A 24,158-nucleotide genomic window follows, 5' to 3' on the forward strand; every position below is an offset into this window, starting at 1 on the left:
TCTTTAACCATTCATTTGTCAATGAACACTTAGGTTGCTTGCATAGCTTGGCTATTATAAGTAATGCTGTGATGAACATAGGGATGCATATATCTTTTTGAATTAGTGTTTTTATTTTCTTTGGCTTAATACCCAGAAGTGGGATTGCTGGATTGTATGGCATTTCTATTTTTTAAAATGTATCTTTATTGTTGAAAGTATTACAGATGTCCCCTATTTTCCCCCATGACAGTTCTGTTTTTAATTTTTTTGGAACCTCCATACTATTCTCCATAGTGGCTGCACCAGTTCACCATCCCACCAACTCAGTGTACAAGAATTCCATTTACTCACATCCTCACCAACACTTGTCATTTGTATTGATATTATCCATTCTGACAGGTGTGAGGTGTTATCTCATTGTAGTTTTGATATCTATCTCCTGATGATTAGCAATGTTGAGAATCTTTTCATGTGTCTGTTGGACATCTATATGTCTTCTTTTAAAAAAATATATTTTCTTATTGATTTCAGAGAGGAAGGGAGAGGGAGAGAGAGAGAAAACCATCAATGATGAGAGAGAATCATTGATTGGCTGCCTCCTGCATGACCCACACTGCCGTTCGAGCCCATAACTTGGGCATGTGCCCTGACTGGGAATTGAACCATGACCTCCATGTTCATAGGTCGATGCTCAACCACTAAGCCACACTGTCCAGGCTCTATATGTCTTTTCTAGAGAAATGTCTAGTCAGATCCTCTGCCCGTTTTAAAAATTGTATTGTTGGTGTTAGTTGCTGTTGAGTTTTATTAGTTCTTTATATATTTTGGATATTAACTCCTTGTCAGATGTTTAATTTGCAAATATCTTTTCCCATTCAGTCTTTTTGATGGTTTCCTTTACTTTAATGTAGTCCCATTGTCTATTTTTACTTTGGTGCAGTACCAATTGTCTATTTTTGTTTTTGGTGCTCTTGCTCAAGGAGACTTATCCAAAAAAATATTGCTAAGACCAGTGTTTACTGCCTGTTTTCTTCTAGGAGTTTTATGGTTTCAGGTATTACATTTAAGTCTTAATCCATTTTGAGTTTATTTTTTTATATGGTGTACAAAAGTGGTCCGATATATTTTTTTCTATTATCTGTCCAGTTTCTCAAGCACCATTTATTGAAGAAACTATATTTTTCCCATTGTATATTTTACCTTCTTTGTTGTACAATTGCCTATACAAAATGTTGTTTTTTGTTTTGTTTTTTTTTTCCTTCTGGGCTCTCTATCTTGTTCCACAGGTCTATGTGTCTGTTTTTGTGCCAATATCATACTGTTTTGATTATTATAGTTTTGCAGTTTAGCTTGACATCAGGGAGCATGATGCCTCCAATTTTGTTTTCCTTTTTCAAGATTGCTTTGGCAATTCAGTGTCTTTTGTACTTTTATGTAAAATTTAAGATTATTTGTAGTAGTCCTGTGAAAAAGGCCATTGGTATTTTTGATTTGTTATTGTTTATGAAGGGCTAAGTAGTCTACTAAGCACTCTAACTACTATCTATATTGATTATTGGAAAATTGTTATTAGGTATTAAAGATGAACCTAATTAAAAAATAAAGCTTGCCTTGGCCAGCATGGCTCAGTGGCTAAAGTATCAGCCTATGCACTGAAGGGTCTAGGGTTCGATTCCCAGTCAAGGGCACCTACCTGGGTTGCAGGTTTGATCCCTGCCCCAGTTGGGGCACGTGCGGGAGGCAACCAATTGATGTGTCTCTCTCACATCTGTTGGTTCCCTTGTTAGGGCACCATAATTGTTGGTGTCCCTCATTAGGGCACCATAATGCCGGGGTTCTTTTCCCAGCCTTACGAAGTGTTCAGCATTCTGGAGAAAGGGGCTGCGCATAGATGATTAAAGAGTCCAAGGACGAAATATATTTTTGGAAGGCATTGGGGGTCAGAGGAGCTTCAGCTAAAGGGAACTGAAGACTCTCCTTGTCGCAGACCCCGTGCTTTTATTAAACACAATTTGTCCCAAGGCAAGGTGGAAATATACACTTCAAAGGGTAAGGTATCAAAGGGTATTGTCAGTTTGGGGAATAGCCTACAGCTGTTCAGGTATTTGGCCAACAGGAGGCAATAAAATGCCCTGAGCTGTCTGGCAGCAGACAATCATCCCATTCAGGTTTGGGGGGAGTGCCTTTTAGCCGTTTCCAACAGGTAAACTACATATGACTCAACCCTTTTGAGCCCCCCAAGTCCCATCAACCTTTTGAGGAAACTTTTATAATTATTACATGCTGGAATTGGTTCTTGGCACACACTGATGTTTCTCTCTCTCTTCCTTCCACTTTCTCTAAAAATCAATGGAAAATATCCTTGCGTGGAGATTAATAACAAATTAAAACAAAGCTTAAATAAGAATTACTTATTTTTTTCAAGCAAATTGGCTTAATTTCAGGTGGTACAGAATATCTTGAAGAGCACACTTTGACAGGATTCTGAGCTGGGTTTACTCTGACGATACAGCTAAGGTTGAAATGGCAGAATGAGAAGAACTGAAGAGATGAGCCAATGCATAATTATCATTATTATTATTATTATTATTTTTTTTACAAAAGTTTATTCTTAAATGTACCACAGCCTCCAAGACAACACTTCATTTTAGCTGTAGGTGGCAAGAGATGTGATGACAGGGAATCATGATGTTAAAACAGGAATGGAATTAAGGATCACCATTGCCCCAGGCACAAGGAACAGTTCACTTTTTGTCAGATTTCTTAATTCCACCTGTGGCCAGGGGGCCCTTTCCCTCGGCCTTCGCTTTCAGCTCCTGGAGTTTCTTCTCCTCTTTCTGCCTCTGCTTGAATGCCTTGTCTTCCTCGTCCATCTCCTTGGCCTGCCTCTTGGGCTGCTTCAGGGGCTTTTTCTTGCCACCTTCTCTACTGGACATGGTCAAGAATTACTTATTTTTACCAAAAAAAAAGAAAAAAAGAAAAAAAAAAGCTTAAATAAGGTAAATGACTTGTCCAAAGTCACACAGGAAAAGTGGTAAGAAATAGAGCAGGTATTTGAACTCAGAGGTGTCCGAACTCAGTGTTCATATTATTACCCTTATGCTAGGTACTCCTAAAATGAGCAATGTACAGTGTTCCCTGAAAGTCTCTGGCATGAAAATCTCCATCTGGCCATTGAATACATTGTCTGATATTTAGCTGTCAATTTTGTAAACTTGATCCAAAATTTGGGTGCATTCTCTTCAGCAGTCACTAGGTGGAGCTAGTGCACTAAAAAGGCATCAGAGGCTTTTGGAGACCAGGACAGGATTTATTCTAGGTAGTCAGCAAAGGCTGGTTTTGATTGGAAAAGTGCTAAAAAGATCACTCCCTATGACAACTGACTTTTTTCTTTTCTGGATAATGTAGATGGAGAGGAAGATGAGAGGTCTCTGGAGGTGTAGAGAATTGCTAGAGCCAAGAGCTATGTGGGATGAATGCATAATCAACGAATTCTGTTCTTTCCCAGGAGTGATTTTAATAATCTGATGTGTGGCTGGGCTGGTGGGCTGTGGAAGCAGAGCACAATATCACCCTGCCTGTGTGGTCTGCCTTCTCTTAGAGATTCTAGCCTTTCACATTATGTAATACGGAACATACATACTTGTATCTGGTGTTTCAAATGGAATTTCTAAAATTATGATAGTGATGACACTAATTGTTATGTTAGCATACATGCACATGCTGCTTTATAGTTTGCAGGTCCCAGTTATTTTCACTCATTGAGTGGATGAGCCCTCTGGCCGAGGCTAGCCCTTCTTGGATCACAGGACAGGGGGTAAGAGCAGGATGGTATGGGGCTGCTCTTTTCTTCTGTGTCGAAGAAGTTATTATAGTTGGGTTCTTCAGAGAAGCAGAACCAAAAGGATGGATATGTATTGCAGTTTAACACTTATTGAGAATTCACTGAGAAACAAATTGCTCTTGCTCTTCTTGTCTCCTCCAGTTCTTTTTGTCACAGGATTGAGGAAAACAATTAACCCTCTATAAACAAAGGTAAGTCAGGGAACAATATTAAATTCCACTTAGTGCTCTTTCCCAAGTTCCATTGGGATCATTATTTGTCTTGTACCGGTTCCAGTGGGTGGTTGCAGGGTACATCTCAGAGTTTACTCAAATGCTAGTTTGCTGTTTCCATTTTATATAACAGTACAGGCAGTCCTTGTTTGTGTTCACAATACATTCCTGAAAATCACACCAAGGGTCATACAAATCTCTTTTCCCTCAAGACCAGTATTTTAGCTGAGGGTCATAGTCCTTTTCCAGCTTCTAGAGGCTGCCCACATTTGTTCATTGGTTCATGATCTTCTTCCTTCTATCTTTAAGGCCAGCAATGGTGACAGGCAAGTCCAAGATTTGCAGGGTAAGCAAGTGTGGAGACACAGGGAGGAGTTGATGTTGATATTTCAGCTCAAGTCCAAAGGCAGAATTTCCTCTTCCTCAGTCTTTTTCTTAAGGTCTTCAACTGATTGGTGAGACCCACCCACGTTATGGAGAATAATCTGCTTTTCTCAAAGCTTAAATGTCAATCCGTCAACATCTAGACATGTTTGGCCAAGTATTTGGGCACTGTGCCCTAGCTAAGTTGACACATAAAATTAACCATCACAAGGAAGCAAATAATTCTCTGCTGGACTTGAAGTGAAAATGGTGTTTCTTCTGCTGTATTTGCTGGAATTCAGAGCTGTTCATTTCAACTTTAGTAAAAGCAATCTATTATCTTCTCTTCTGCCCCTGAAATCTTGATGAATAGGCAAAGATATTCTGGACAATTATACAAAATATTTTAAAATAAATCTATAATAAATCAAGAAATCTATAAAGCATGGCTTCAAACCTTATTCCATGTTATAATTAAAATGTGGTTTTGAGGTTGGTACAAGTACCTTGAAAAATGCATGAAATAAATAGAGTGCTTTCCAAGTCAAGTATAGAAGCATCAAATAATATTTCTGAAAGGTCCCTAAATATAATGTTTGGTCTTTCTCATTTTACAGATAAGTCAGCAACCTCCCATGCAGTTAAAAAATCCACATGTGACTTTTGACTTCTGCAACACTTAACTATTAACAGCCTACTGTTGACTGTAAGCTTTCCAAATAACATAAACAATTGACACATATTTTATATTATATTGTATTATACACTATATAATAAAGTAAGCTAGAGAAAAGAAAATGTTAATAAAATTATAAGATGAATTACATTTAATTACTGTACTGTATTTATTAATACTGCAAATTTATGTTGTCTGCTCCAAATATATGATATATGTGAGATTTGAAATTTTGAGAATGATGATTGTGTAGTTAGAGAATGTGGATGAGAAAAAAATCCAAGAAAAAAAAATCCTAGGGAGTGTTAACTTCAATAAGTAGGAATAAGATAAGGAGAATAAGAAGTACCAGAAATATAGAGAAGGGGAAAACTAGATATACATGACAGCCCAAAAGCCAGGAGAGAGGTGTAATTAAAGAAGTGATTAGCAGTATCAAATAGTTGAATTTGTTGATTAGTTCTAATAGTTTTTTAGAGGAGTCATTAGGATTTCCTGTATATAATATCATATCATCTCCAACAGAGTCAATTTTACTTTTTTCCTGTGTAATTTGAATGCCTTTTATTTCTTTTTCTTGCTGATTATTCTGGTTAGGACTTCTAGTATACTATCCTATCTAATAAAGAGATAATATGCAAATTGACCATCACTCCAACACATAAGATGGCCACCCGCATGTGGACACAAGATGGCCAGCAGGGGAGGGCAGTTGGGGGCAACAGGCCTGCAGGGGAGGGCAGTTGGGGGGGACCAGGCCTGCCGGGGAGGGTAGTTGGGGGGAACCAGGCCTGCAGGGGAGGGGAGTTGGGGTGCCCAGGCTAGCAGGGGAGGGCAGTTGGGAGGAACCAGGCCAACAGGGGAGAGCAGTTGGGAGTGACGAGGCCTGCAGGGGAGGGCAGTTGTGGGGGGGACCAGACCTGCAGGGGAGGGCATTTGGGGGAGACCAGGCCAGTAGGGGAGGGCAGTTGGGAGTGACCAGGCCTGCAGGGGAGGGCAGTTGAGGGGGACCAGGCCTTCAGGGGAGGGCAGTTGGGAGGGACATGGCCTGCAGGGGAGGGCATTTGGGGGGGACCAGGCCTGTAGGGGAGGGCGGTTAGGGGCAATTGGGCCGGCAGGGGAGCAGTTAGGCGTCGATCAGACTGGCAGGGAAGTGGTTAGGGGGCAATCAGTCAGGCAGGCAAGCCATTGGGAGCCAGCAGTCCTGGATTTTGAGAGGGATGTCTGACTGCTCGTTTAGTTGGACATCCCTCTCAAAATCCAGATTGGAGAGGGTGCAGGCTGGGCTGTGGGACACACCATTCCTGTGCATGAATTTCATGCACCGGGCTTCTAGTGTTGAATAAGAGTGGTGAGAGTAATCACCTTTAATTTGTTTCCAATCTTAGAGAAAAAGCTTTCAACTTTCACCATTGAATATATGTTAGTTGTCATATATGGCCTTTATAAGGTTGAAGTACATTCTTTCTATACCCAAATTACTGAACATTTTTATCATGAAGGGATGTTCGATTTTGTCAAATTCTATTTTTGCATCTATAAAGGTGATCATATGATTTTTCTCTTTTATTTTATTACTGTGGTTTATCACATTTATTGATTTGCATGTTAAATCATCCTTGCATCACAGTGATAAATCCAACTTGATTATAGTGTGTAATCCTTTTAATAAGCTATTAAAATTCAGTTAGATAATATTTTGTTGAGGGATTTTTTGTGTATATTCAGCAGGATTTGGGCCTGTGGTTTTCTTTTCTTGTAGTGTTCATATCTGGCTTTGGCACCAGGGTGATGCTGGCTTTGTAAAATTAGTCTGGAGTTTTTCCTTCTCTTCATTTTTTGGAAGGAGTTTGAGAAGGATTGGCATTAATTCTTCTTTAAACATTTGGTAGGATTCACCATCTCACCCTAGGCTATTTTTTGTTGGAAAGTTTTTGAGTACTGATTCAGTCTCCTTAGTCATTATTAGTCTGTTCCAATTTTCTGTTTTACAAAATTAGGCTTGGTAGGTTGTATTTTTCTAGGAATTTATCAGTTTCTTTTTAGGTTATTCAATTTATCCTATATAATAAAAGGCTAATATGAAAATTATCCCCTTGACCGGGAGGTTTTTTTTTGTTTTGCTTTTTAAAAATATATTACATTGATTTTTTACAGAGAGGATGGGAGACGAACAGAGAGTTAGAAACATCGATGAGAGAGAAACATTGATCAGCTGCCTCCTGCACACCCCCTACTGGGGATGTGCTCGCAACCACGGTACATGTCCCTGACCGGAATTGAACCTGGGACCCTTCAGTCCACAGGCCTAATCTCTATCCACTGAGCCAAACCGGTCAGGGCTTGACCGGGAGTTTGACTAGGAGTTCGCTGGGGGGGGGGGGGGGGGGAGAGAAAAGGGGGACCTGGCTGGCCAACCCCACAGTCCCCCACCCCAATCGGGGGTGGGGGACTGGGGCCTCTCCCACTGGCTGGCTTGGCCCAATTGGTCCCAATGGGCCAGCCAGACCCCATCTGTGCACGAATTCGTGCACCAGGCCTCTAGTTGGTATATAATTGCTCATAGCAATCCCTAATGACCCTTTGTATTTCTATAGTATCAGTTGTAAAATCTTCCCCCTTATTTTTTGAGTCTTCTCTCTTATTTTCTTAAGCTTGTCTTTTTTTTTAAGAGCTTGTCTTTTTTTTTTTCTTTTTTCGAGAGAGAAACATTGCTTTGTTGCCGCACTTAGTTATGAATTCTGGTTGATTCATGTATGTGCCCTAACCAGGGATCAAACCTGCAGCCTTGATGTATTTGGATGATGCTCTAACCCTGTGGTTGGCAAACTGCGGCTCGCGAGCCACATGCGGCTCTTTGGCCCCTTGAGTGTGGCTCTCCCACAAAATACCACAGCCTGGGCGAGTCTATTTTGAAGAAGTGGCGTTAGAAGAGGTTTAAGTTGAAAAAATTTGGCTCTCAAAAGAAATTTCAGTCATTGTACTGTTGATATTTGGCTCTGTTGACTAATGAGTTTGCCGACCACTGCTCTAACCAACTGAGCTGACCAGCCAGGGCCCGTTTGTTATAAAAAAAAAACTTCTTTCAAAGAAAACCAGCTCTTTGTTTCATTGATCATTTTCATTGTTTTTCTGTACTCTACATCATTTATTTCTACTCTGATTCTTATTGTTTTATTCCTTTTGCTAACTTTGGGCTTAGTTCTTCGTTTTTAGTTCCTTGAGATGTAAAATTAGATTGTTTATATGTCAGTATTCCTTTTGGTTTCCCAAGGACAATGTTAAAACTAAAGTTTGTGGTCTCTCTCTGGCCCACATTTTGATGTTTACTGTCAGTGTATACTTACTAAGTATCTTCCAAAGCTCACGTTTGCTGCCATCAGGAGTGTGCACAGGGAACCAGCCACAGGGTGGGAGTGTGTGTGGAGCCTTGGGGGTGTCTCTTGGCCAATTGGGGTGACCCTATGGGCAAGGTACTCCTGTGGCTCTTGGGCAGGCTTCTTGATGAATCCACAGCACAGTTAGTAGGATTCACATCTCTTGAATGCCCTGCTAGTTTCCTGTCTGCCACTCTCCAAGCCTCCTCTCTCCTTCCCAGTCATGCAGATCACAACTCAAGTACTCTTTAGGGTGGCAAGAGAGAAATGGGCCTCTTTGCTACTCTTGCACATCTGGGGAAGTCAGGTGCTCATTCATACACTCTCCCCACAATAGGGAAGGGAGCTGTGGAGACAGCAGATGTGGGTAAAGTAAAAATGTCCTCTTACCCTCTTCCAATGCACCCAAACTTGTATTTTTTCTCCAATAGTGTGCTGAAATTTCTGTGATGCATATTTCAACTTCCACAAGGGCTCGTTCATCTGTGAGTGATTGTCTAAGACTGTTCTCCAGGGACACCTGGACTATGGTTGAGAAGGTCTGGAGCCAGTTTATGGGCCACTGCAGGGTGAACAGCCAAGGTATGTATGCCTATTACCTGATGCATGGGTGGGTGAGACTCCTCCAGAGGCCCATGGCATATGGTGCTGGATCCCACAGCTCCCACAGAGGCGTTGTCCATGGATGTATGCATGGAGCAGGAGATACAAGTGAGCGATGTCTTTTTCAGCTACCTTGCTTACAAGATGCTTTATAGGGTCAAATGAGAAAATTTTTTTGAAACTGGTAAATCACTATTCATATTAATTTATTCAACTTCCATCTATTCATCCATTCAACCCTGATACATCAATCCACTTTGATATTTCTATTCTTTCATTTAGCAAATATTTATTAAATATCTACAATATGTCAATTTCTGTGCATGGACTCAGTATAAGGGACTATTATTAGTTTTTTGATGAATATTCCTAAATACCATTTTCTGAAGCAATGCCAGTGAATTATATTCATTACTCTCTCAAACTTATTTAATCAGTGTATGCAAACTAATTGGTCACAAAAGGTAACTGTCTTATTTTAATGCTTGTTTTAGCCTATTTATCAAAGGCATTTAAATCGAAAAACCTTTTCTTGAATATATTCTCAGAGCAATTCTACTTTCTACAATAACAATACAAATAAGCTCAGATAATCTGCATTATTGGATTTATCACAAATAGCAACTCTGTTCTTTATTTGGCCAGAATTGTAGGTTTGTTGTCACAGTATTTTTTTCAATGTTATTCATCTTTTGGTGGCTGTTTTCCAACATATATCTGGGTTCACATTATAGTATAGCATTACTCAATTTACAAGCAAATTGAGGATTATTTACATTTTATTTAAACAACAGTATTGTAGAACTATAATATGAGTTACAGTGGCCAAGATAACAAATCCTATAACTTTTTGTTATTTTATTAATGACCAAATATTATCTATACCAAATGTCAGCAAATTCCTTTTTTACACATTATGACAATTTTAAGAAATTTTATTGCAGTTTAATCGTATCTGGGGATCTCTACAAAAATAGATCTTTGCCAGAGTAATTTTTAGGCCAGTGTGATGTAAACTGGTTAAGAGCATGGCTCTGGAGTAAGGCAGACTGGATTTCTATCATGGCTCTGCAGATACTGTGTGACCTTGGACAAGTTATTTAATATCTTAAAATTTCAGCTTATGAAGCTCTTGGTAAAATTCTTTGCATAAGGTCTCCATAAATGTTGTTTCTTAGTATCTATGGTATGTTGACTAAATCAAAGTAAAGAGGTATCATATGTTTTTTTTAAAAAAAATTCTTTTTTCCCCCATTTTTTAATTAAGGAATTATATGTGTACATATCTTACCATTGCCCCCCCCTACCCCATTCCCATACATGCCCTCACCCCCCAGAGTTTTGTGTCCATTGGTTATGCTTATATTCTTGCATACAAGTCCTTCGGTTGATCTCTTATCTCCCCCACCTCTCCCTAACCTTCCTGCCGTAATTTGACCTTCTGTTTGATGCTTTACTGTCTCTGTATCTATCTTTTTGTTCAACAGCTTATAATTTTCTTTATTATCCATAGATGAGTGAGATCATGTGGTATTTTTCTTTCATGGACTGGCTTATTTCACTTAGCATGATGTTCTCCAATTCCATCCAGGTTGCTGCAAATGATGAGAATTCCTTCTTTTTTGTGGCAGTATAGTATTCCATTGTATAGATGTACCATAGTTTTCTGATCCAGTCACCTGCTGACGGGCACCTAGGCTGTTTCCAAATCTTTGCTATTGTAAATTATGCTGCTATGAACATAGGGATGCATATATCCTTTCTTATTGGTGTTTCCAGTTTCTTAGGATATATTCCTAGGAGTGGGATTACTGGGTCAAATGGGAGTTCCATTTTCAGTTTTTTGAGGAAACTCCATACTGTTCTCCACAGTGACTGCACCAGTCTGCATTCCCACCAGCAGTGCACGAGGGTTCCTTTTTCTCCGCATCCTCGCCACACTGGTCATTTGTTGATTTGTTGATGATAGCCATTCTGGTCGGTGTGAGATGGTACCGCATTATTGTTTTGATTTGCATCTCTCGGATAATTAGTGACTTTGAGCATGTTTTCATGCTTCTCTTGGCCTTCCTTCTGTCTTCTTTTGAAAAGATTCTATTTAGGTCCGTTGCCCATTTTTTTATTGGATCATTTATCTTCCTTTTATTAAGTTGTATAAGCTGCCTGTAGATGTTGGAGATTAAACCTTTATCAGTGATAACATATACAAATATGTTCTCCAATACAGTGGGCTTTCTTGTTGTTTTATTGATAGTTTCTTTTGCTGTAAAAAAGCTTTTTATTTTGATGTAGTCCCATTTGTTTTGTTTATTTTCTCTTTAGCTTCCATTGCCCTAGGGGCAGTATCAGTGAAGAAGTTCTTTTGGCATATGTCTGAGATTTTGCTGCCTGTGGATTCCTCTAGTATTTTTATGGTTTCCCGTCTTATGCTTAAGTCCTGTATCCATTTTGAGTTTATTTTTGTGTATGGTGTAAGTTGGTGATCTAGTTTCATTTTTTGCATATGCTTTTTTTTTTTTTTAAATGAATGGTTTATTGATCTCTAGAGAGAGAGGAAGGGAGAAGAGAGAAACATCTATGTGAGAGCACAACAATGATTGGCTGCCTCCTGTACGCGCCCCACTGGGGATAGAGCCCACAACCTGGGCATGTACCCTGACTGGGAATCGAACCAGCAACCTCTCAGTGCATGAGATGATGCCCAACCTGGCCAGAGCAAGAGGTATGATATAGTTTTTATTTTTTCTACATTTGAACTTAGACTATTTTGTGATATTTTGCATGTTTCATATAAATTAAGTTCAGCTGTGAGTTACAGAGGCCTAAAATAGTAGTGGCTATAAAAATATAGTCCCCCCCTCCCCCCCAGGTAAAAGCTAGGATGTCCAGGGCTGGTGTACTGGTTGTATTCCATGAAGTTCCCAGGAATCCAAAATCCTTACAGTTTACTCCTCTGCCGTTTTGAATCTGTGGCCATTATCCTCATGATCTAGAATATTAGCTATAGCTCCAGTCATCAAATGGATATCATAAGAATGCTTGAAAAAGAAAGTGACAAGGGAGTGGACTTTAAAGGGTGATCTCCCATTGAAGCATGCAACAGACTGATATATTTCAGAGGGAAGCAGGAAGAGATTAAACAATGAACTTATATGCATATATGCATAGCTCATGGCAGGCAATAATGTAGGGAAGGCCTGTGGAGGGGAAGATAGAGGGTGGAGGAGTTAATGGGGCAGGGAGGGGGGAGAATAAGAGGGGCATCTGTAATACTTTTGACAATAAAGATAAATTAAAACAAGAAAAAGAAAAAAGGGTGATCTCCCAAAACTGTCACATATTTCCACGTTTATCCTATTGTCCAGAATTTAGGTACATGTTCAAACCTAGCTTCAGTGGAGGATTAGAGCATGTATTCTCTGTTCTGAGGGCATATTTGCTAAGCTTAGAACTGCTCGTCCTCTTACTATGAAGGAATAGGGAGAATGGATACTGGGGTGCACTGGCAAACATCTCACACAATATGTAACTTATGTATTAAATCGACTCACCTCATTGTAATATAAATGTGATTTACTTGTCTAATAACTTCTACTAACTTTGCCAAACCACCATTTCCTCCTGAGAGCCAGCTCCCTTAATGATATTTCAGTATGGTTCCTTATACTTTGGTCACTTTGGGTTATTCAGAATAGTCTTGTTTCAATTTGTGAGCCCTAGACTCTCCATCTAAAAACACCTATATTACAGTTAATTCAAAGGTCTCCTCCTCCTCCATCCGGTTAAGGTTAGAGTGGCAGTTCCAGGGGTTTAGAGGGAAGGGGCCCTTGGCATTACTTGTTGTCTTCCACCCCCCTCCATCTTCCTCCTGATACTAAGTCAGGCATGGGGTGAGGAACCCACAGGGTGACATCTTCCCACCTTCCTTTGGACCCTGCTGATAAGGCTTCATCCTGATGTTCCACTGGTCTTGATAGTTCTTTGTAAGCTCCATGGCCATCTGCCCATCCACGGCTCCCTGCGCAGGGCCTGCAGCCAGCTGTGGAGTTTATCTTCTGCACACCTCAGGAAACAGGACCTGAGGGGACACCTGTCCCTCCCAACCTGGCTATGCCTCTGTGTCCCACCACGTGGTGCTTTCTTCTGCCCTGGTCTTAGACATCTGACAGCAAGCTCTGACCTCTTCTGTTCTTTCTTTCTTTTTTTTTTTTTTAAATATTTTTATTGATTTCAGAGAGGACAGGAGAGGGAGAGAGAGATAGAAACATCAATGATGAGAGAGAATCATTGATTGGCTGCCTCCTGCACATCCCCACTGAGTATTGAGCCCGAAACCTAGGCATGTGCCCTTGACTGGAATCGAACCCAGGACCCTTCAGTCTGCAGGCTGACACTCTATCCACTGAGCCAAACCAGCTAGGGCTTCTCTTCTTCTTTTTTCTTCTTCTCATTATGGTAAAATACATATAAACAAACTTTTGCCATTTTAACTTATTTTGAGTGTTTAATTCAGTGGCCTTAATTACATTTAAAATGTTGTGCAGTAATCACTATTATCTATTTCCAAAACTTTTTCATCACCCAAACAGAAATTGTACTGATTAAACAAAAACTCCCCATTCCCCCTGACCCCCAATGCCTGGTGAACTCAATTTACTTTGTGCCTCTATGAATTTGCCTATTCTAGGTATTTCAGATAAGTGAAATAATAGAATATTTGTTCTTTTTTGTCTGGCTCCTTTCACTCAGCACAATGTTTTTATGGTTTACCCATGTTGTAGCATGTACTCAGTCTCTTTTATGGCCGACAATATATTCCATTGTATGCATATACCACATTTTGCTTACCATACTTTTTGGCTGTTGTGAATAATGCTGCAAATAACATCAGCTTCCGTTTGTGTTCCTATTTTCAATACTTTTGGGTATATATCTAGGAGTGAAATTGCTGGGTTACATGAGAGTTTTATGTTTCTCTTTTTGAGGAATTGTCAAACTGTTTTCCATCATCTACACCAGCAATGTATAAGAGTCTCCACATTCTTGTCAACATTTACAATTGTGCACGTTTTTGATTACAGGCATCCTAGTGGATATGAAGTCCTATCTTATTGTGGTTTTAATAAACATTTACCTGATGACTGTTGATGCAAAGTATCTTTTTATGTGCTTAATGTCTATTCAAGTCCTGTTGAAGCATGCAACAGACTGATATATTGTTTTAAACTAGGTTGTTTGGCTCTAGCCAGTTTGGCTCAGTGGATAGAGTGTCGGCCTGCAGACTGAAGGGTCCCAAGTTTGATTCTGGTCAAGGGCACATGCTTAGGTTGTGGGCTCAATACTCAGTGGGGGTGTGCAGGAGGCAGCCAATCAGTGATTCTCTCTCATCATTGATGTTTTTATCTCTCTATCCTTCTCCCTTCCTCTCTGAAATCAATAAAACTATATTAAAAAACACCTAGGTTGTTTATCTTTTTTTGGGTGGGGGATGGCGCTCTTCCCTTCTTTCTTGTAGCTGCCACAAGGGGAGAAGGAAGAGGAGACCTCTTCATGCTGCTGCATTATCCAAGAGATCAACTTCTTATGCCTCTGGTCTTCCTCTTATGGCTGTTTGTTGGTGAATCAGTTCAGGCTCTCTTGTTCCCGAAGTTGGGGATGGGGTGCAGTAAAGCGAGGCTCACAGCAAGAAGCAGGCTTTAAAAACTAGGTTCCGGTAATCACCTCTAGAGGCTCAAAAAGATCTTGATCAGATCTTGCACAAACCTGTTTTATTTATGCATAGAACAATTCAGTCTGAGGCCAGGAAATGAGCCTAGAGTTTATTGGATCAAACTCCATTGCACAGATAAGGCGTTGCAGCTCCTGAAACGTGAAGTCACTCTGCTCCCTATTTTGCTGCTTTGAAACGAATTTTTTTAAATGCCTGGTTTATGTGTCACTACAGTTGCAAAAGTGATCTAGAAGAGGAACACATTAGCGATCCGACCTATTTCTGTTTTCCCTTCTCCATGTGATAAAGGTAGATTCAAGGGGAAAGTATTTCGTCATCGACTCTAAAAATGGATGGTTTTTCGGCTTTTTGGATCAGGCTATGATACTAAGTAAATATAGATGAGCATTACGCTTGTCTAGCACCCCTACACTTCACAAAGTGGTATCATATTCTTAAAACATCCTGACCACCAGTGAGCAGGTGTTACTATTCCTATTGGGTGAGGACATGGCCAAGATCAGCAGTAAACTGATGGCAGCTTTGGGTGCAGGTCATGGTCCCTCATCTCTGTGAGGACAAACTGGCTGATTGCTGAATACCAGCAAGCTGCAGTGGAAGGAACATCAGAATGTGGAGTGAGAAGGACCCACATTCAATTCCCAGCTGTGCCCCTGACTGATGTTATCTTAGGCAAGTCCCTTTATCTTTCTGAGTCTCAGTCTCCTCATCTGTAAAATGGAGACAAAAAGAATGCTGCTGTTACCCAATTGTGGGGACAAAACAGAAAATGGAATAACAGTCTTTTGTGAATATAGAGAGTTATACACTTGTTTGTGATTGCTATTATCTGGCTGTCTAGGCAGGGGGTCATTCCTTTGTATATTATAAATAAGACTTTATAAGGTTTAATGGCATTAGAAGCTTAGGCGAGCTTCAAAGGGCTCCCGCAGTGTAAATGCTGATGTCATCCTCCGTCTTCTTCTAACCCAGAAGCATTATTATTTAGAATTCCACAGACACAACCAGCTAAGTCTTCTTGAAATATTCCCCGCTTTGTAAATATAGCGTTTACAGTTCTTTCACCCGTGGAAAGATGCAACATTTGCTCATTTCACCTAGCATTTGAAGGGTCGGTTGTGAAAATCTGAAAATCTTTCCAACACACAAATCCAGTCACGATGTTCCTGTTATTAAAACCTTTCTACTCCCTGTGGCTCACAGGATAAAGTCCAAATGCCACCGCTGCAAATCTTTTTCCTATCCAAGTGGACTGTAAATATGTCATGCATTTATTAATCAAAATCCTATCATGAGCATGCAGGCCCATGAGGGTCCAACTCCTACCTGTGTTCTCAGCCTAATGTCCTGCCTCCTTTTCCCACACACCCATGTGCCACAGCCCGTCACCGGGATCCACAGACACCTGCTTGCTGTGGCCTCAGCTGTATGGAAGGCCCTCCTCCTCTCCTTTTGCCTACTTACCACTTTCCTGGTTTTCCTTTAACAGCTGGCTCAAAGGCCACCTCCTCTGTGAAACCATCTCTTACCTCTTCTTCCTCACCACGGTGATGAATTATTCCTTCTCTGTAGAGGAAAGAAGGTGTTTCCTGATTGCTTTGTGTTCTGCTTTGCACTGTTTCATTTGAGATTTTGCATAGCCATTAGTGCATAAGCATTTTGAGGGCTGGGCCACACTTGTACTCCTTTGCAGCTCTGTACCCCAGTGCCCAATGCCATATGTGGAAACAGCAAATGCTTATCCATTTGCTACGTGAATGTTTGTTGAAGGCTATAGGGCAAGATATACTGATAGGAGAAACAGGAACTTGTTTGAATGGTCTGATTGAAAGCTCACCATCAATCCCTCTAACTGTAGAATTCTGCCCTTTATTGCTTTGGGTCTTCCATTTCCTCTGCCTGAGACTATAAAGATTTCACCATCCTCTAGTTGTTAATGAGACATGAATTAGACAATAAAATAAGGCCTTGCTTGAAAATTCTACCCTTCAGGCCTCTCTTTTAGTCAATTAGTCCATTAGCTGTAGAGCTAGGGCCGGGGATACCAGGTCCCTCTCTCCTTATAATATTAATAAGCCATATGACGTTAGCCAGTCTCTCTTAGTCTCTGGGCTTCTGGTTTTGGAATCAGGGAGTTGAACTAATTCTCAGAGGTTCCTTTCAGTCCTGACCATTTATCATCTAATTAATTGATCCTGGGAAAACCGAGTGAGGCAAAGGAAAGGCAAATCTATTTTAGCTGGGGCAGAAAGATATTCCATAGACACTCTGGCAGGAGAGGGTGTGGGAGTGGGTTAGGACAGGCATCAGCACGAAAGCCCTGGAATTCCTTTCAAATTAGAGAGCCCTGTTGTTCTTTAATCATTCCTCTCAGCACAGAGTCAACCCTCCTAGCTCAAAACACGTCTTCTTCAGAATACTTACCCCTTCCCCATAATGCTCGCTAACCCCAGGTTTTTCCTTAAGCCTGGTCACAGAACATCCCCCCTTTGAATTCTTGAGCGCTCTTCCTGCACCTCCCCAGACGTTACTGGCAGTGAGGTCAGAATGGGGAAGAGCAGCAGGGTCAGAGGGACCCAGGCGTGTACTTGAGTGAGAGCAGAGGACTCAGCAGAGAGGCCTGGAAATGGTAGGTCAGTGAGAGCTCAGGAATCAGAGGAGGATGTGGAAAACAGAAAGAGCCAGTAATGGGAAGGAGGGCTTGGGAACCAGATGCATTTAGGAATTCACTGCAGGTTTGATGTAGTGCAGACTTTTTTTTTTCTTTTTTTTTTAAGAAAGGACCTTTCTGACAAAATAAAGTATAAGGATTGCTTGTTAGCACACAGGCTGAGGATCAGAGCTATTCAAGAGCATAAAGATAAATGTTTTTTAAAAGGCATTGTATTAATTCTGATATGTCTTTTATCAAGTGAAAAGTAGAGACATTTATTAGATAAACTGGCTATGAATACATTTTTTTCTAATATTTATTGCTTCAAAGGGGCAAAGTCCAAAACCCAACTGAAACTGCTGTTAAGAGAATGGCTAAAAGAAACATTATCTTTCCTTATGAAAGTGAAGAAAATGGGAAGCTAAACAGATTAAGGAAAAAGAACAAAAAAATTAAGAGGACACAAAATGTCCAGCATCAAGGTGCCTGCAGACCACCCATTACCCCGTGACCCTCAGCTCCCGATCTCCTATCTCAACTGTTCCCCCTTACATAATAAGAACAGGATAACACTGGGTCGTCAGAAAAATGTTGCTCAAAATTCAACTAAAGATAAGTAACAGCAAAGATATATCTAGTCCCTCGGCAAACTACTGATGTTGCATAGCAACAACTGCCTAGTTTTATTTCTGTCACAGTATTGCCATAAGGAAGCTTTGAAATTATTTTATTTTATCTTATTTTTTTATTAAATTTATTGGGGTAACATTGATTAATAAGATCACATAGTTTTCAAATATACATTTCTATGATACATGATCTGTATACCTGCATTGTGTGCCCATCAGCAATTAAGCATTTTAAAAAATTTAAACAAACAAGGTAGCATACCTTACAGTACCTATCCAAGTCACCTGCCTCTTTTAAAATGAAAAAGGCAGCCCCTTAAAGGAGGAGATACTTAAGGTAGTAAAAAGGGAAATAAAAATTTATTGAGTTCTTACTAATAATCTTTTTCTGGTGTTATCTAATTTAATCCTGAAGATAACTATGTGGGGTAGGTCTTACTCCTGTTTTGTAAATAGGGAAACATACATAGAAGCACAGAGTAAGTTGGCCAAAGTCACCTAGCCAATAAGGGGCAGATTTAGGATTGAAACATTCCCTCCATCTTATTTCTATCTGCCTGTGCATTTCTCATCATTTGGCACTGCAGTAGGCCTGTAACTGACGGAACAATGACTCTTGCCCCTTCAGAACATGTCTGGAATTGTATCTGTAACAAGCAAGTCATACTTCCAGAACATGTATGAAAAGATGCATACCCATGTCTGACCCTGTCGACTGATTGTTTCATGGTAGAGTTACCTGAGAAAATCTGAGTTTATGATTAGTCTAGTGCAAGATACTCAGAGAATGGCCGAGATTGTGAAAACCTAATTACTCTTCAGGGCACTTGTGTTCTGACCTATTTGTGGAGAGTTTCTACCATAATTCCTGGTTTGATAATTGAAAACAAGTACTTTGAAGTTACTCAAGAAATAAGTTCCCTGTGAATTGAGACATTTACTTCAATCCTTTGCCTTTTATTAGTAGTTGCCCCAGTGTCTATAAGCAAGAAGAAAAGAACCAAATGCAAGGAACCCAAGTTGCAGGCATTTTTTTCTTCAGAATGCTTACTTCTCTGCTTAGGATTTTGGGGTGGGGTGTGTGTGTGTGTCATGGAAAGGTCCCACCTTGATTGCTGGCCACCCATGTGATTCTTACAGGGAGGAGGAATTTAATTCAACTAATATTCACTGGGTACCAATTGTGTGCTGGTCATTGTACAGAGTACCAGCAGTACAGAGCTATATTATCATGACCCCTGACCTCAAGAAATTCTTAAACCTAATTGAGGGGACAGAGATCATACAGATAGTTAATACTATGTGATGAATGAGTGTTCTAACAGATGTAGGCTTTAAGTTCAGCAGGAGCACAAAAATAGGTGCCACCCAATCTGGTGCATCACAAAAGGTTTTTTGGAAGAGGACTCACTTGATCACATTAATGCAGGCCTCAGGATCATTGGGTGCCTTCCAATTAGAAGGACAGCATGGGACCATGGAAACACAGCAATTCAGTAAGCCTGGAGTATGGATTTGAGTGAGAGCAGAGGACTCAGCAGAGAGGCCTGGAAATGGTAGGTCAGATGAAGGGGAGATGAAGTTGGAGAGACAGGTAGGAGTCAGTGATGGTGTGCTCTCTGTGTATGTTGGAGGTGGAGTTATGGTATAAGGTTAGGAGGGATGTTCATTCTATGGATGATGGAACCCCTGACAGATGTATAAGAGAGTAACCTGCTAAGATTTGTGCTTGAAGAAGTCACATCTGGTGGCAATTAGAAGTAGATATAGCTGGGCAAGATTAGATGCAGAAAGATAGGAAAACACTGAATAAAACAACTTTGAGGATATTTCTTTTCTAGGGTTCTTTTAAAATATTTTCATGTCAAATGAGTACTGTGAGTACCTTTGTTGTGGGTATTCTCCTTTTTCCCCTCTAGATTCACTTTTTACCAGAAGGTGGAGGCTGACCTTCTGAAAATGTCCCTGGCACGTTGGCTTCTTGGGTTCAGCCAATGGAAGGAACCAGCAGGAGATTACAGGGTGGCAAAGAGACAGGGCAGGAAACTTTTAACCCCCTCCACTGGGCTTCAGTTGGCCAGTGGCTCTCTCTGAGGTTACAGTTTTAGTTTGGAGGTCCCTATAGTCACAGCTCACTCTGGATTCTGGAGCTACAGTCCTCTCTCTCCCCTTGTTCCTTCAGACCCAGCAGTGGCAATGACTTCCTTCTATTGCTGACTTAGGGGAGGAGAATCACCATCCTTGCTAGTTCCCTTAGCCTGCTCACACTTTTATAGTATCTTCATTTGAGTATCTCCAGTTACCACTTTGGAGTGTGGTTGTTTCCTGCTGGGACTCTGGCTAATACAATTGTGAAGCTCTCGCATTGAGAAATGTCTGTCTGTTTCAAGTACTGTTTTCAATCTGGGGCAGTGAGAATGAGAGCTTGAACCAAGGCTGGCATAGTAAATATAAAGAGGACACTGACCCGAGAGGTGCTCAGGAAGGAGAACTGGGAGTGCAGAGTGACTGATAGGGCCATGGGGAAGAAGACAGCATCTAGCTTGGCTCCTTGGCTTTGGGCCCAGGTATCATTCACCAAATTACAGAATAAAGAAGGAAGAACACGTACTAAGGAGAATATAAAAAATATACTTTGGTATATTTTTTATATATTTATATATTTTTGATAACTTTCAAGGTGCCTGTGGGGCCCTAGGGAGTAGAGAGGGGCTCTCGCTCATCTACTGACCTGAAGAACATGCATAGCTCAAAGTTCCTGACTGCTGCTCAGAAGTTGCACTCTTTACTTCTTCCAGTCCTTCTCTCACAGTCCTCTTGGAAAATAAATGTATGCCTAGGTGGGGAAATATATAGTTTCTGATATGTTTACTGTGACTTTGTGACAAGAGAGTCAGATAATTAAAAATACCCAGAACCTAGGGCCATATTGATCTTCTTAAAAGGCACACATTTGTCTCTATTCTCTCTTTATTATGTGAAAACAAGGTCCCTTTAAACCAGGCTTGAAAAAGCCTTTAGCTGCCCGCCAGTCAAGCACTGATAAGCTCCCACAACCCCTTCTAGTTTCCAGCCTCCACTTCAGACGGCATGCTGCCCCTACCTGTCACAAGGTGGCAGTCCTGCCCAACTGACCCCTTATAAAACTGTGGGTGTTGACATTAATCCCCCTGCCTCTCACACCCCCTCAGTTCTCATCCCTGATGTACCCTTAGCTCAAAAACCTTCAACAATTCTAGAAATGGAGTTCAAATTTCTTAGCCTGACAACCAAGTCACACTCAAAACCATGAAGAAGGAAGCAGTATCTTCAGAGGCCTGCTGGTGTTTGTAATGGTAATTAGTGGACTATTCCCAGTGGAGAAAGGGACTTTTAATGAATAAAAGTAGGCATTCTGCGTCTAGATTACATTGCCTGGGGGTAGGATAGATTTTACCATGACAATGACTTTCCTTTATTCTGTTATTTTAGTCTATGATTTAAAATGCGATTGCACATATTGTTTCTCCTGTTCATTCAGCAGGCGAACAAATACTGATTTTACAATGATTTTTTCATATTTGTCTTTTCTTCCTAATTAGATTTTTAAGTCCTAGCATTTTGTATCCCTTATAACCCATAGATTATGCTATGCTTAAAGCAGGTGTCAAAAAAGAAAACAACTTGTTGAGCCCTGGCCAGTGTGGCTCAGTTGGATGAGCATTGTCTCATGCACCAAAAGATCGCCAGTTCTATTCCCAGTCAGGGCGTATACCCAGGTTTCAGGTTTGATCCCCAGTTGGGGTGTGTACAGGAGGCAACCGATGGATGTTTCTCTCTTACATGGATGTCTCTGTCTGTCTGTCTCCCTTCTCTCTCTCTAAAAAAAAAAATCAATAAAGACATATTAAAAATATACTTATTGAGTAAATGGATGAATATATTGCTAAGTACAAATCACCAATATAAAGTTCTCCTTGAATGGAAAGGCTTGAGACAAACACCCCAGACTACCTTTTAAGGACAGTTCTGGTTTTTTAAAATCTTCACTCAGCTAATTATCTTAATCAAGGTCAGCAAAACTTGAGAGTAGGAAAGATTATTATAAAGAATGGAATCATGTTCAATAGGTTAGTGCAGAAGCTCAGCTACTTGCTTGTAGAATTTTGAGCAAATTCCTTAATCAACTTAGACATTATTTCTTTATGAAATTAATCCATTATGGAGAGTCAGCACAATATAGTGAAAGGAGCATTGAACATAAATCAGGGCATTGGTTCCAGTCCTTGTTCTATTGTCAGTTAGCAGTGTCATCTTGACCTCTTAAAGCCTCAGCTGTACAATTCTGTGTGTACCAGTATTAACTCTTAAATAATTCAAACCCAAACCATGTATGTTATATGTGCAAGTGTTTATGGGTGGGGGGCAGTACTTGGATTAGTTATCTATTGCTCTGTAACAAATTACCCTACAATTAGCAGCTTAAAAGAACAAAGGTTTATGATCTCATGCAGTTTCTGGTTCAGAATCTCTCACAAGGTTGCGTTCAAGCTGTTGAGCCAGCCAGGACTACAGTCCTCTCAAGGTTCCAGTGGGGCTGGAAAAGCTTGAGCTTCTAAGTTCATTCATGTGATTATCACAGGCTTCAGTTCCTCAGTGGCTCGTGGCTAGAGGCTTCAGTTCTTCACCACAGGGCTGCTCACAGCCTGGCATCTGGCTTCCCCCAGAGCAAGAGATCCAAGACCTGGAGCTAGAGATACAGATCGATGAGGAAGAAGTGGGTGCCCAAGACCGAAGCTGCAGTCTCATAGACCAACCCTGACACAGTGTGAGAACAAATTACACAAGGGTGTGAATATTCAAAACAGGTATCATTGGAGATCATTTTGGAGGTTGGGTACCATAGTGCTCAACAGAAGAATTAAGAGTATTCTCAAGTACTCTTCCTACCCTTTGTCATCTCTTTTGACTGCCTTCCATGCCAGAGTGTGAGATCCTTATTCTCCACTACATCCCCATGTGCCTGGCATGTGCCATGTGCTCAACATTTGGAAATGAAATGAATGGATGAGAACTATTCTTTATTCATGTATCAGCCAAAAGAGATGGTAGGAAACTTAGAGAGTGTTTAGTATATGGAAACTCTTTACATATAAAGGACTCCTGATTTGTCAGCAGTGGAGCTAAGACTAGACTCTGGCATCTAAATTCCCCATTCTCTGTACTTTCCATTTTCTCTCTTAACTTCAGTCTTTGTAACTTAGAATTATCCTTGACACAGAATTTAGTAGCTCTGTTAATAAATCATCTATCTCTGCAGCTCTACCTTTTGTGTCATTGCCTGAGTTCCACTTCTATTGAAATATTCAGTAATGCTTTCATCTAGTTTTCCTTCTGTATTGTAGTTTTTTTTTCTTCTGTTCCCCTTCTGGTTCCTTGACCCTAGCCCTAAGTATACTGATGGGCAAGGTTTCATGGATATTAAGTTCTAATACAAACTTGCACTATCATCTTCCATGCTCTGTTTATTTTTATTTGGGTAACACAGTTCATACTCATGTGTCTGAAATGACTTCTAGTTTAAAAGGTATAAGTAAAAGTCCTTTTGCAATAGGTCCTATTTAAACACAGACCTCATTTTTGCTTCATCTCTCCATTTCTTTCCCTTATTTGGTACTAGACTCATTAAAAAATTTATTTGAGATCTCAGTGTTTCTAGAATGAAGATGTCTCTTTCACACACACTTGCTAATATTTGAAGCAGCCTTCTCCATGCTTCCCTCTCTGATGAGGGCACTTTGCACACAAAGCTGTTACAGCACACACCACATTGCATTAGTTACATGTCTATCTCCCTGATAAGACTGAGCACCTTGAGAGTGGGCCTTGTGTCTTACTCTTTTGTACACTCCAGTATCTCAGTACAGCTCCTAAGAAGAGCTCCAGACATATTTGTCAAGTTGAATCGACAAACTCTTTGTGTCATTTGGAATATTAGATAAAAGTATCCTCTTCCCAATAGTGATCATTCTTACATAAGATCTTCTTGTACTTCTGTGAGTTAGAGATAGGGACTCTCATTTGTTCAGGCTATCTTATGCTATCCCTG

General features: G+C 40.5%; 1 protein-coding gene and 1 long non-coding RNA gene across 2 annotated transcripts in view; one reads left to right on the forward strand and one right to left on the reverse strand.

Annotated features, from left to right (window-relative positions):
* LOC129149675 (uncharacterized) overlaps positions 1-24,158 on the forward strand; it is a 120,488-nt gene that overhangs the window by 69,909 nt on the left and 26,421 nt on the right. The window contains exon 2 of the long non-coding RNA XR_008556528.1: positions 8,886-9,036. This is a non-coding gene — a long non-coding RNA (uncharacterized LOC129149675). The remainder of the gene's footprint in view (positions 1-8,885; positions 9,037-24,158) is intronic.
* On the reverse strand, positions 2,479-2,918 carry LOC129149674 (translation machinery-associated protein 7-like). Its single transcript, XM_054718503.1, has one exon. It carries the CDS (start codon positions 2,916-2,918, stop codon positions 2,727-2,729), a length of 192 nt encoding a protein of 63 aa, XP_054574478.1. The 3' UTR covers positions 2,479-2,726.

This window comes from Eptesicus fuscus, chromosome 7, assembly GCF_027574615.1.
Source record: "Eptesicus fuscus isolate TK198812 chromosome 7, DD_ASM_mEF_20220401, whole genome shotgun sequence".
Lineage (NCBI taxonomy): Eukaryota > Metazoa > Chordata > Mammalia > Chiroptera > Vespertilionidae > Eptesicus > Eptesicus fuscus.

Excerpts from the sequence above, each read along its gene's own strand:
- LOC129149674 (XM_054718503.1), bottom strand. The coding sequence starts at position 2,918 with ATGTCCAGTAGAGAAGGTGGCAAGAAAAAGCCCCTGAAGCAGCCCAAG.